Source organism: Aspergillus novofumigatus, assembly GCF_002847465.1.
Source record: "Aspergillus novofumigatus IBT 16806 chromosome Unknown P174scaffold_8, whole genome shotgun sequence".
Taxonomy (NCBI): domain Eukaryota; kingdom Fungi; phylum Ascomycota; class Eurotiomycetes; order Eurotiales; family Aspergillaceae; genus Aspergillus; species Aspergillus novofumigatus.
In genome coordinates, this window is record NW_020194281.1 from 461,014 (window position 1) to 474,410 (window position 13,397).

Below are 13,397 nucleotides of genomic sequence, written 5' to 3' on the forward strand. Positions count from 1 at the left end.
ATAAGGATGATTATCACCTGCATATCTCACCCAGATATGCTTAATATTATTGTAGGCCAATTTTGCATAGTTTCCACAACCTTGTCTTCATAATTACCTTGATAATCGCGCAAACATGCTCAAGGCTTGTACTTGACAAGGTAGTATCTTCTGATGTAAGGCTTTTCTGCATCCATGATTTTTACTTCAGAATCCAGCCGACTATTTCAACCATTTCAACTTTCTTTGCACAAGTTCTTATCGATAGACTGTACCCCCTCTCTGGCAATATGGCCCGCTATCTCACACTTAGAAGAATGCCATTTTTCCCTCAGAATATCCGGATGATCAGTTGCGCGTCTCCGCGAGAATGTACACCAAAATGGAGATGGGCCACTTCTTCATCCCCGAGGTACCTTACTAATTCGTCATTTTCGGTGAACATGATGAACTAGGCTGACGAAAAGAAGGACCCTTTTCTTGGACATGAGCGTCCAACTACAACTCCAAGTAAGGCAATATACGACGGTTAATTGCCCTCGAGAACAGGACTTTCCTTTCAAGACTTGGTAATTTTACTGGTCATATGTTGGATACCTTGGATATTGCGGATCCATTGGGGCGTAGTTGATTTCATCTGTCTTGGAACCACATTGCGCAAAGGGAATAGACGATGATGGCGATTCATTTACCTTCTTCAAGGTGGTATAAACAGACGATGCTGGATATGAACACAGCAAGGCGATAATGTTATTTATAGCGGTCCGAATCCCGCTGAAACAACGAGGACTCAATGACGGCCGAGCCGCTGTCCTAGCCATCCACTGCAGCCAGTGCCTCTGCCAAAATTAAATCTGACTGACAGATGATTAGTTACGGTACATCCCCAGTCACTGATGCCGTTGCAAATGGTGTATCTGTCATTGTGTCATCGACCAGTAGACAGTGGAGTAGGGATAGGAACCGTTCGAGTCGACGGTCAACCCCACGCTCCCTATACGAGAGTTAGCCGCATGGATGACATAGGGGAGCACCCACCGCACGTTGACGTGTAGCAGCCATATGGTTCAGATCAAGAGACTTGATGTATGCACTGGTCGCGGTGGCTCAGCTGAAATTTACACCAGTACTGCACCCTTGGTGCCGATGTTCATTTCCCAACTCCGAAGCCACAATAGCAGGAGAGGCCCTATAGCGGGGAACAGTCTCTTTGATATCCGCCTGATACGCTTTGGGTTTTGGCGTTGGTATGTCATTCTCTCTCGCTCCTGCCATACGCCTTGACGTACGTATTCATGCCGCATAGTTATTCCAGTTTAGACAAACGGAATAACCGGCTTGATGTCATGCTTCTCCGCCGCAGATAAAACGTAGTCGAGCCGTTGGAGCCTGTCTTCGGTGGCGTTAGTGATCGAAGACAGTCAACACCTGTGTTACTAGTTGCTGGTGAATTACTTGGTCTCGCCGTTAATGTCGAATTTGAGTCCATGGGGCTTAGCAAAGGAGACAGTGCCGGAATGGATGGAAGTGGACAAAGTCGAGGATAACATGGATACCCTCGACCAAGCTGTGCTAGTGGGAGGCGCAGTTGTTGAGAATGACTGTGTTGACGTTGTGGTGGCTTCAGTATGTGTTAAGGAGATCACCTTAAGAGCAGCGAATGGTTGTACTCTCTACTAGGATGGCACTGGCTATGCTGCTAATTGGCGAGCATGTATGCCCGTCCCCATACACAAGAGGTTTCATCTGTATAGTACTGACTGCCACACAGGCCCCAAGGTCCGACCTATGCTACGACAGCTCCTATCAGGTACGAGCGCAGCAGACTACCATGACAGCATAATTTCAGGAACAGATAGAAAAGGAAGCGATTGGAAATCTCCTGAAAATCCAATAACGGCAAGTTGAGTGAGGCGGTCATTCGAAGTCATTACGACCTTAATTTACACTTTACTGAGATATCGTACTACTACCCTTCGACCGCGCTCCTGCTGGATCTACAGCCCCCTCAAATCAGCCGGTAACAGGGCAGAATCCCGCTGTCGTCTGCTCCGCCACGAGCACATCCCGACGGCCCACCGCTGGGGCGGAATCCAACTACCCACTCATTGTATCTGCTGGCGTGACATGGCTTTCCCCCTGATGTGGCTCACTCCAGACCGAGCGATGACTGAAGAAGGTTTAGACTAATAGGGGGGAAGGATCGAGCTATGCAGCTGAGGCGGACCCATTCCAATGGTTCAGTCTAATACTGAGTACCCCGTGTCCGATTTGGCAAAGATTGTCTCACTTCGGGACGATCTCCACCGAGCCACCCAGTTGGGGTATACTAAATCTATCTCGGCCATGTTATCCCTGCATCTCCGGCAGTGCATATCTAGCATTTACCGCAAAGGCAGCAAGTTCGCCCTTTGGCTAGGTTGTCTTTCATGATTTTCACTTCTTTGCAGGGGCCGTTTCCTATTGAAATTAGACGAGTCTAGAGATTATGCCAACGCGTAGGCCTGGAGCAAAGTGGAACCATGCCCTGAAACATTTCGTATAGCGTCTGCCCTCCGATACCATGGCATTGGGTGCACTCTGCAACTGGGCAGGGCTTCAAGTGCCACATGCTGGGGAAAAGGCTGAGAGCCTGTTCAAGAAGAAGGAGGCATGAGGAAGTAATGGACCTCCACGACTGGAAATCAGGCCGATCATAAGATGGTAAAGCGCCGAATTCTCTATTTCACCTGCTACTATCTATCACTTGGTTGAGCGATTTGCTTCCAAAACTAAAGTTCGCCACTTCTGCATTCTGACCTTCTTCGCAGTGGGAGGACCGGCCGCTCCAGGCTCGACGCGCAAGCTGACTGTGGCTCATGCACCGTCTCTATTCTTAGGGCTCGTAAGCAGGCTATTCTCAGTGCTAGTGTAGACGCCGTTGATCTCGGAATCGCCGAGCTGAAAATGTAGTAATAGCCCAACCTCTAGAACCGCTCGAACAAAATACGCTGACAAATCGTTTGCGGCAAGTCCACGAACCCATACAGCTACCCTTACGGCGACGGCAAGAACTATGACTGTGCCAACTTTGGTGTCTTCCAGCAGAACTGGGGTATACTTCGTGTTCGCGCGTCTGTTTACGGCTTGTAGCGTCAGGCAGAGGCCCAGGAGGAGCAACGAGACTTTCGTTATGATCAGCATTAGGCTAGCTAATGCAATCGGCAAATCTATATCTCAAATTGCCCAATGCGCAGAATGGATCCATCAAGTCGTCCTCTGATCCAACCCACATAGGCTAGATGTGGATGGATATGAATGACCCACCTGATTTAGACGCTGATAAAATATATTTCTTCAAACCATAGAGGGTATATTATTTTCTTTCTCTATCTTTAGTGAATGTATAGTCTCCCAAGAAGATGAGCGTTGTCGTGATTGTAATTTTCTGTGCTGGTAAACAGAGTAGTTCTTGGAGGTATATCTCAGCACTAGGTTCCATCCCCACGATGCCGGCCCACGATAGCCCACTAAATAAGCTTATATTTACTCGAATAATTGGCTATATAATGACCATAGACAACTAGCGTCCTATTGAATGGACGATAAATATCCTCGTGGTGTGCCTAGAACGGTAGACAGACACTCGGTAATCAGAACACTGGGTACGGCGGATCTGTATCCGCATTCCCGCATGGCTTCTGGGTCGGTGGGCCAGGAAGTGGTGGGTCAATCCGAAATCCACATAAGCTAAATCCATGGATCAAACTACATCCGATAATGCGGGTTGACCCAGATTCAACCCACACCTAGTCAACTCAGCATAGTACTAGTTCGATGGATCCAAGTATGAAGATAATGTGGGGGTAGAAGTTAAGGACGTCATAGACTCATAGCGGCAAACCCTGCCATCATACTACGGATTGATCATCGAGTCTATAATACTTGGCTCTACTGTTTTGCATCATCAGCTTAATGATGCATTCCTGGTAATTGACAGTGGTGCGTCCAATCGCGATGGTTGAGCCTAACACAGTAGGTGATGCCGACTTGGCCTCTACATCAATCCCTGAGAGAAGAAAACCACCCAAACTACGACGTAAACGACCTGTATCCCATGCTCTCGACGAAGATGTAGAGAAGGAAAAAATCGTTGGTACGGTAAGCACGCAAAAGCAGGCGGTTGTTTCCAAGACGTCTGATGATGAATCGAACTTTGAGGATACGTTGGAAGGGGAGTCTTCGGCCATCGAGGCTCAACTCCAACCGGTCCCTGAACGACAACGTCAGACTATTTGGAGTAAGCCATTTCGTAACGAGGAGAAGGAACGCGACGTGGCCGAGGATGAAGATGTTCCCGTCGCTGCTGAACGCCAGAGACTGAGACGAGGCCGACGCGGCGAGCAAACGCTCATTCAGTCAAACACGATTGATAATGCTGGGAGAACAGTCGGACAGTCCAGCGAATTGGTGCTCAATAGAACTGACGGCGTGGTGGGGACGATTACAGATACGAGTGGACGAGTTCTCGGGAGGCCGTCAGAGAAAAACGAACAGCTAAAGAAGGAGGATGATGAACAGTTGAGGTTGCGGTTGGAGTTGAACCTGGACTTGGAGGTTCAGCTGAAAGCGAAGATCTCCGGAGATCTGACGCTCACGTTATTGTTAGTATTTGCCCCTGTTCACAATGAATTCGGATATTCATCGCTGACTCAGTAAAAGGAAATAGGCAGTAGTTGGATTGGGCCTGGGTTCATGTCCACAAACTTATGACTGCGGTCGGGCGATGCTACCCATGAGTAAAAGTCCAAAAAGGCAACCCTAAAAGGAGAGGGGGAAAAAGGCAAATCTTAAAGGAGTTCATCAACGCTCAGTAAAACTGCCCTGCTGCATTATTCAGTTGAAGCACGACTAGGTCTCCTGTACTCAGCTGGTTGGCGAGGATTCATCAGTTTGGAAACGCCATATCACTCGTACCTGGATGAATGTGTAGCATATACACAGTTAGACTACTTGCCTTCGATGATGAATATCCTACACTTGCCCCTATCCATGGTGATGGTCTTGCACATCAGTTACAACTGCACCGTCTTTATCTCTCGCACATTTGAAAACGCTTTCCACTGGCTGTCCTTCTCAGTGATGGTTAATCCAAGGTACTACTAGGTAGCCAATGGAGCCAGAGGTTCATGTACTATAAGGCACAGACCTCTCCAAGTGTAACAAATCCTTTCTGAAAGCCCGGCCGTGGCTGTGGCCGTGGCTATGTTTGTGGCTGTAGTTGCGGTGGATGATGGTTTCTCAGGCTACCCTTGATAGAGCGGGAGGCCCAGAGCACTCCACAGACATCAACTCACTTCAATCTCCTGTTCGTGGTCGCGAACCGTGGTGTCAGCTTGTGGCAAATCCTCTATCCAGTGGTTCATGGGGCAGTACGGTATATTTTCGGGTTTAGGTTCGAGGCGTTAACAAGTGTTCCGCATTCTTGTACATATGATACGCCGGAAACGAAGAACAGAAGCGCAACGTGCATGCGCCTCAGCCCAAAACATATGCTCAACCAGTGTAATGCATTTGTCCATGGCTACATCAATTTCTGTACGACCTTGAGAGCAGAGACCAAAATCTCCTGACGGGAAATCATACAACACTCGTAATCTTCCTAGAAAATAATAATAGGGTATATATTTCGGGTGTGACGAGTCATTCTGGACCTCACATATCTGCGGAGCACGCTCTTAAGATGCAAATTCTACTGCGTGTCTGATCGCCTGTACCTTAAAGCATACATTGTATGCTTCCATATACATTGATCTATGGAGGCATATCGTTCTAGCCTGATGAGTATCTGCCAGAGAAAGCTAGACGTCGAAATATCCCGCTGCGATTGCGATCTACGCCGTCTCGTTGGGCATACAAACATCCTGTATGCGCTGCTGGACTCAATATCTCAAGCAGAACAGAAGATTATTACATCCGTCTCAGAAGAGGAACTCGCAGATAAAGCCAGTGAGATTCAACTGGGCTCGCCGTTGGAAGACGTTGGCCTGATGCATGAATCAGTCATTCAGTCGATATTTTGGTAGGCACCAATACTGTATGATGCTGTTTAGGCTCGCCGCTGAATTGTGACATCTCAGAACCAATATTTCGAGTACTTGACACAATGCACTTTGACTCTTACTCCACACATTTGGTTTTGATTGTAACCCCACGTAGACATGCGCAGTCTGACCGCTGTAGGAAAGTCCGGTGTTTGCAATAGTACTGGATGACACTTCCTTTACAACTCGTTGAGTTCAAAGGAAAATTATAGGGTCATAGGTGAGGTACCCGTGAGCTTGTAATGACTGGCGGTTAGAAGAGCAGTGGCATGTCAAAAGACCGATCACCCTACCTTTGGTGTTGAGGAAGGGGTCGGGAGAGGGTGTGTTGCCATGGACTGCGAAGATCTTCTTACCGAGCTGGGCCGTTCAAAGCTGCCTGAACGCAGCTGAGACAGATGCTAGCTTCGCCACCTGATCAGTCATTCCAACGGCTGACGCTGACCCAACCAGAAAGTTCAATGCACGGACGTGGATCATCATTCTTAGTGCAAGATTGATTGGGATTCAGGACCACTAAGGCACATTAGGTTCCGTGGCCCGGGTCCCAGGGATTGAGGATTTCTGGTTCGTATTGCAACAAGGTCGGGCCCATCCCTACACTCCAGAGTCCAGACCTCTGGACTCTGTTTTGAAATTCGTAAAATACAAAAATTATTTAGAGAATGTATTAGAAGACTAATTTCTCTGCCTTAGGTGGGCGAATGCATTCTCCTAGTCTTTAGAGCCTATGCGGTTATTTAAGCTTTGACGGCATTAGTCGCATCTCACCTCCAACACGTAGGATTGGCCAGTATGTCTAATTAAGATCGATAGTTTCGTCAGCTTCACCAATGCGTCAACACTACTGCTCCGTTCTCAAATCGGCATAGCCAAGCAATGCAGAGAGTTTCGATTTTCCCGAGCATTCGCACATCATTACTCCGTAGTGCTTACAACGACAACCTCGGCAGAGGATCGCAATGGTCTCTCAGTTCTCTCAGTCTAGAGATATTTTGGTGTTTAAAGTAATCACCCCGATATTTGTTTCAATATCCCAACGCCCTGCACCTGCAAGAGTCTGGACCGTCATATCTAGGTTAAATGGTAAAACTTAAAAGTATTTTACCAATGCGAACTGGGAAGCATTATGCGGCTAAGGCATCTTGTACGCCATCCAATCCCCAGCGTAAGGTACCCTGGACGGTTCCACTTTCGAGGCACATGGGAAGATAACCAGAGCAGAGTCGAAGGTGGAGATCATTTTTCGACCATCCAGCACGCAGAAGACATGCCATTTTGTTAGTAAATAGTACTCCATCACTATCCTGTGTTTGAACTCTTCACAAGCTGAATTATACTTTCCGAGATCCTTAAAATCTTAGAGGGTTCGATGACTAGGAGAGGTCACTTCGTTCCTTAGAGGGTCAGGGCCGCTCAAGCCACAACAAGATCTGCAGAAGATCTGGCCCAATGGAAGGGAAAAGCTGACTAGCATCTGTAGACAACTATATCCCGCATAACGGCGGTATATCAGTAAGAAATATTACTGGGCCCATGTTTAAGCAGACATATAGTAATGAGACATCGTGTTCACCATGCATCAAGCACATTGCGGGATAGCAGAGATGATTCTAAAATTTAGCTTACAGATGGCTGTGTAATGCTAACATTCAGGATCTGACTCTGAGCCAATCTCCCTTTTCCTTTTCTAATTTCTGATTTATTTCCCCCTCGTGTTTACGTTTTCGGGTCTGACAAACTGACCCGAAAGCTAATATGATGGGTTACCATTTGTCCGCCTTCCTTGGTGCTCTTCATGCGTAAGGTTTTGGGGCTGTAAGACACGCCCAATAATCCGCAAGCTGCATCGTGCTCAACCCATGTAATATATTCTATGGCGAGAGTCGAGGCGACAGCCACTTTCTGTAAAGGATTCCAATTCCTCTCCTTTTATATATTCCACCATCGACAATGAGATTGAAACCGGTCAATAGCTCTATGCAAAATGTGGACAACCACACTGGATCTGTAGCGGCGGAAGACACCAAACAAACCCCATCGAAATCGCAGGAATGGACTCCAGCACCGCTTCCTATTCTGAGCCGCCATGTCCGCTTCAACAATTGCCGACACAGGCCACGATCGCCCCATCCACCCTTGACCCAAAGGAGCCAGACTCATATCATCTAGACACCGTACCGAGCACCCACAAGTCGGCGTATGGTTTATACGATGTTTGGGGGTGCGATACGAATAGTACCAATGGCCTGCTTTCCTCTACCACTCGATCATCCGAGTCTGATCTTTTCTATGGTCTCTCTACTCTAATTCCCGGATTGCGCCAGCTGGATTCTGGAGCTCGGGCAGCAACAAAAGCAGAACGCAAGATCACATTCTTGGATGGTTGCCGGCGATACCCCAAGGCAATGGCGTGGTCGGTGGTCGTTTCGTCAACCCTCATCATGGAAGGGTTCGACACTCTACTTATATTTTCTTTCTTCTCACTTCCTGCCTTCAAACGACACTACGGCATGCCAAGCAAGGACGGCGGCTATGAAATTCCTGCTCGCTGGCAGTTTGGTCTGTCCACGGGGGCAGAGGCAGGGGAAATTGTCGGACTGCTTCTCAATGGCCTGCTGGCTGATCGCGTCGGATATCGCATCACTATATCTGCCGCTCTCGTTGTTCTCTTTTTCTGTATCCTGTTACCCTTCTTCGCGGTCAATCTGCAGACGTTGCTTGCAGGACAGATCTTGTGTGGAATCCCCTGGGGCGTCTTCCAGACGCTGACTATCAACTACGCCGCCGAAGTCATGCCAGTCACGCTCCGCGCATACCTTCTCAGCAGCATCAATATGTGCTGGGTACTGGGTCAGCTCCTCGCGACGGGTGTGACTCGTTCATTCGCCAACAACGACTCCACACTGTCCTTTCGACTTCCATTTGGGCTGCAGTGGGCCATCGGCTTACCCATATTGGTCGGCGTGATCTTGGCCCCCGAATCACCCTGGTGGTTGATCCGGCACGACCGACCGCAAGAGGCCAAACGGTCTTTGGCAAGGCTGACGCGGAGTGGCGTCAGCGTGGATGAGACAGCCGCCATGTTGACACATACCAACGAAGTCGAAAAGCATCTGACGGGTGGCGGCGCCATCTCATACCTGGACTGCTTCAAACGGGCCGACCTTCGCCGAACAGAGATTACGTGCTTCGTCTGGGTCACTCAGCAAGTCTGCGGCAGCAGCCTAATGGGCTGGGCCGCATACTATTACAAGCAGGCCGGATTCGCTACCAGCCAGGCTTTCAATTTAACAGTCGGGACCTTTGGCCTGGCAATAGCTGGGGGCGTAATCTCCTGGTTTCTCATGCCCCGCGTGGGCCGCCGCCGACTTTATCTTTCTGGGCTTTTTGTCATGTTCCTCACTCTACTTACTGCAGGGTGTATCAGCGTAGCTTCGACAGCTCGATGGCACTTGTGGGCTCTCGGCTCTCTTCTTGTTTTCCTGACATTCGTATACAACATCACCATCGGGCCCATCTGCTATGTGCTGGTCGCTGAGATTCCCTCTACCCGGCTCCGCGTCAAGACCGTCGTTCTGGCACGCGTGGCGTACAACCTGTCCGGCGTACTCATCAACTGGATGACGCCAAATATGCTGAGTCCCGATGAGTGGAACTGGAAAGGCAAGTCCTGTTTCTTTTTCGCCGGGACTACCCTTCTGTGCTTGATTTGGTGCTACTGGAGACTTCCGGAAACCTATGGATTGAGCTATCTTGAGATCGACATTCTGTTTGAGAAGAAAGCGAAGACCAGCAAATTCCACGAGCTTCAGAATAACCTGCGAGATCGGGGCTATTTTGGCCTCCGGGGAGACGAGTGTCCTTTTCGCGGGTACTGAGACCAACGAAATCAAATGTCCAATACGACTGCTCTTTCATGTATACCGTACGTTTTACTTGGGAATCCACGGAGAAACTATAAATCTTTGAGAATCATAGACGAAAATATCTAATGGCAGGGCCTAGACATAAGGTAGCTAAGCTACCAGACCGCTATTTGCCACGCAGTACGGAGTAAATGGATGTAACAATGAATTACCTGGATTGGGCTGAACATAGCTATGCGAGGCTACCACCGCCAAGAAGTCACCATTTGTGGAGGGTCTAGACTAGCATATGGATGACCCCAATCCCATGGATGTCCCAGTCTGGTAAACGGTCCTCTCCATACTTAGTTTCGACGGGCCGGTCTGGTCTTCTCCCCGCCGGTAGTTAGGCACTTTGGCTAGTACCCGGCGGGGTCGTTGTAAGTTATTACATATTCTATCTTGAAATTACTTGTTCACATCATTCCAGGCTCTACGAGGTAGTTGCTTTGCCTATCATGTATTACTCTTTTCAGCAGGTGTTGCAACTTTGCATTTTGCACACGTTGCTATTTATTCTGATTACCTCATGACTCATCACTGGCCTGAACAGGGTTCCAAGAGCAGACGTCTATGTAGCCAATATCATCCTCTGTGTAGGTCTAAAGTATTGTTCATTGACTTGCCTACCCCATCTCCATATTGGAACGTCTTTCCTTAATAGCAAGCTACCTTGCACGGTGCGTCCCGTTGGTAGCTTGAGCATAAAGTCAGTGCTCTTAAGCCTCTTAGTAGTCTCGCGGTAGGCAATTACAGCTCCAGGTGTTTACAGTTTTTGGCTGAATGCTGAGCTGAACACTAGTGCACAGCCCTCTGCTCTCAGAGCCATCTGATGAGGAATCAATATGGTCACTCGAGTGTGGATCTGTGCAATTCCCCTATCATGGCTAGGATAGCGCCTACAGGCAAGGGAAACATACCAAATCCTTATATGTTTCTTTTCTGTTTAAATTACAAGATAGTCTGCTATCAGGCGAATGCATGCTCAAAGGTTCTAATTAGAATAGCAGGGGGTTGGGGAGTTGTTGAGGGATTGATTGGATCTATTATGGATTGGTACGAAGTGGTTCGAATATAGATATATACATGTACTTCTGCCATCAAGAATCACTGCACATTCCAACTCTAGATATCAAATATTCTAGATAGACGCTAGGATGATGGCTACAATACAAATCATATAAGTATTAACATTCTATTAACACACTGGGTATGCTCAAGGTAAATGATAGAAATAAAAACTGTAGTAGTTCTTCGTTCCAGCGTGGCAATCCCACCTCTCATCCCGCCTCTCTTAAAGATTATAGCAAAGTGCTATGTTATTCTAACTCTAAAAACTGCCATGACATCCCATGCGGTAGCGCAAACGTCGCATCCCGTATTGAATTTCTGCTAGCAGCAATCATATTGCTGTCGTAAGATTGGACACCAGCAAGTCTCGTTTCATGCAGCTCCTCGATAGCAAGCACTCGTGATATGAGTTGATCAAATACTTCCTGCTTGCAGAGTGATGATTCTTCGTCATTAAGAAGTCGCACTGCCTCTTTAGCTTTCCCGATGAACATGTCGACGGCCGTTGGAACGTCGATGGTAATAAGTGTGTTGATCTGATCGCGTTCCTTCCGTGCTAAGACCAGAAATTTAGATAATGCATCGACGGCATGGTAGTATTGCTGGTAGACCCAGTATGGCAGATAGAGGACATATTGAGGCGCAAGAGAAGAGAACGTTGAGAAGAAGTCTTTCGCTGAGGTCAAGCCTGAGTGAAGGATATCATGGCGCACCCCGGTGCTATCCCGGTCGCTCTTTATGAAGTCGTCATCCAGAGCAGTCTCGTATAAGTGGAGCTCCAGACTGTAATACTGTAATGCCAGGATGGCTAGGTACAAGATTAGCAAACGTTGTCACATATTTCATGGTAAGGGAAGTCACTGGCACTCACAGTCCTGCAGTCGGTCCTGCGCGCTAGATGGTCTCAAATGCTTTAATTCCTCTTCAAGAGCCTTGACACACGTTTGCACTGAATCCGACGAAGCTATGTGCGGTGGATTGTACGCATCGAAGGGAAATATTTGAATGATCCTGTGCGCCATACGATTTAGTCGTACCAGCCGGACAAGATACATGTCTGTAGGATATTCCTGCAGCTCCTCAGGAACATGACAGCATTCTTCAGTGTAGCCCGTGTATCTAAGAGGATCCATATTCTTGAGACATGTCGCAGTTCTGAATGGTTAGTCTACTACCGGAGCGATGTATGGGGGCCGACCTACATACACACAGGTGGTATAAAAGCACCCGAGGTAGGCTCGCCGTTCATCTGTGGTACGAGCAGTGTCATGGTCGCATGGTTGCGGTGATTTTCCAATAGATAAATGAGGCCTTTGATGGAGTCCAAGACTATGTAGCATGGCCAGAGCCAGGTGCAAGATGATACCCAGCTGTTCTTCGGATTCAAATAGAAAGTGATGCCTAGTATGGTGTGAGACCCGTAAACTACGAATAGAATTGAAACGGAAAGTTATAGGTACCATGATAGGCAGACCAAGAGGGCCTGCAGGATATCGAGACTCTTATGCCGTTCCTTAACAATTGAGCGGCTGATATGCTCTAGGAAATGATCTGTCATGTGTTTCCTCCGATCTGCTTCTTCGAAAGAAGCCACCACTAGAATCGCACTCAAGAGAAGTGGCCTCTTTTGCTGCCACTGCGGCAAGGCCATATCAAGCGGGATGACAACACAAGGGCAGTGGTACGCCATCTCTGTCCGGTATTTTGCTAAAATCAGCGATGCACTTTCATGAGTAAAATGGGGACTTCCATCCCACGGGAGGACCAATTGTGAGGTCTTCTGGGCTTGGGGTCTGTTTGTGTGTTCACTGTTGGATGCTGCACCAGACGTTATCTGAGATGATACGCCGACAAGACAAGCTACAGTGTCAAGCTTCTTCTCGAGTCTCGCAACGTCCCTTTGGACAAAGTCAATAGCCAACCACCCCTACGGATCTCGTGGGTACTTACAACGGCGAGGTAGCATTGCGCTTGTGAGCGCCGGGTGCCTGAGTGGTGCACTCCCTCTTTAAACGAGAACATCTAGTCTTTATTTAAAGGGGCTCAATGGACTTGAACTGAGAAAGTATCGTACCGCTTGCACCCACCCGTCTCTTGTTGGTCACATTTCACTTTTGCATACGCGCATTGCTGGCATGCCTTTGGCTCTCGGGTTCTTACGGGACGCCTTCTAACCATCGGCAACACTTGCTGACCAACACTTTGAGAAAGTAGAGTGCGGGTATATGGTTGGTTGTATGGTTCTTGTCAGAGTGTTGGTGAGTTGTCATGGCTGAGGGCCTGAGGCTGAGATCACTGGGCACGGAACTCCGTGTCCCGTTTCAGCCAATCATTTCGAGCAATCACCGGTGAAGGG

The 13,397-nt window shown here is 48.2% G+C and overlaps 4 protein-coding genes across 4 annotated transcripts; 3 read left to right on the forward strand and 1 right to left on the reverse strand.

Moving 5' to 3' along the window:
• Positions 1–1,449: 1,449 nt before the first annotated feature.
• Positions 1,450–3,111, forward strand: P174DRAFT_424272 (uncharacterized protein; the record flags this gene model as incomplete). The annotated part of the gene is made up of 5 exons (XM_024825187.1): positions 1,450–1,605; positions 1,660–1,693; positions 1,751–1,789; positions 2,790–2,863; positions 2,992–3,111. The coding sequence occupies 5 exons, from the start codon at positions 1,450–1,452 to the stop codon at positions 3,109–3,111; spliced, it is 423 nt and encodes a 140-aa protein (XP_024678670.1).
• An 864-nt stretch (positions 3,112–3,975) lies between these two features.
• Positions 3,976–4,677, forward strand: P174DRAFT_434496 (uncharacterized protein; the record flags this gene model as incomplete). The annotated part of the gene is made up of 1 exon (XM_024825882.1): positions 3,976–4,677. The coding sequence occupies one exon, from the start codon at positions 3,976–3,978 to the stop codon at positions 4,675–4,677; it is 702 nt and encodes a 233-aa protein (XP_024678671.1).
• A 3,439-nt stretch (positions 4,678–8,116) lies between these two features.
• Positions 8,117–9,943, forward strand: P174DRAFT_515281 (putative MFS sugar transporter; the record flags this gene model as incomplete). Its single annotated transcript, XM_024832157.1, has 1 exon — positions 8,117–9,943. One exon carries the CDS (start codon positions 8,117–8,119, stop codon positions 9,941–9,943), a length of 1,827 nt encoding a protein of 608 aa, XP_024678672.1.
• Positions 9,944–11,177: 1,234 nt separating this feature from the next.
• Positions 11,178–13,293, reverse strand: P174DRAFT_289109 (uncharacterized protein). Its single transcript, XM_024821585.1, has 6 exons — positions 13,116–13,293; positions 12,992–13,063; positions 12,502–12,939; positions 12,248–12,442; positions 11,913–12,196; positions 11,178–11,849 (listed from the first exon to the last, which is right to left on the reverse strand). Exons 1-6 carry the CDS (start codon positions 13,217–13,219, stop codon positions 11,290–11,292), a joined length of 1,653 nt encoding a protein of 550 aa, XP_024678673.1. The 5' UTR covers positions 13,220–13,293; the 3' UTR covers positions 11,178–11,289.
• Between the last annotated feature and the right edge of the window lie 104 nt (positions 13,294–13,397).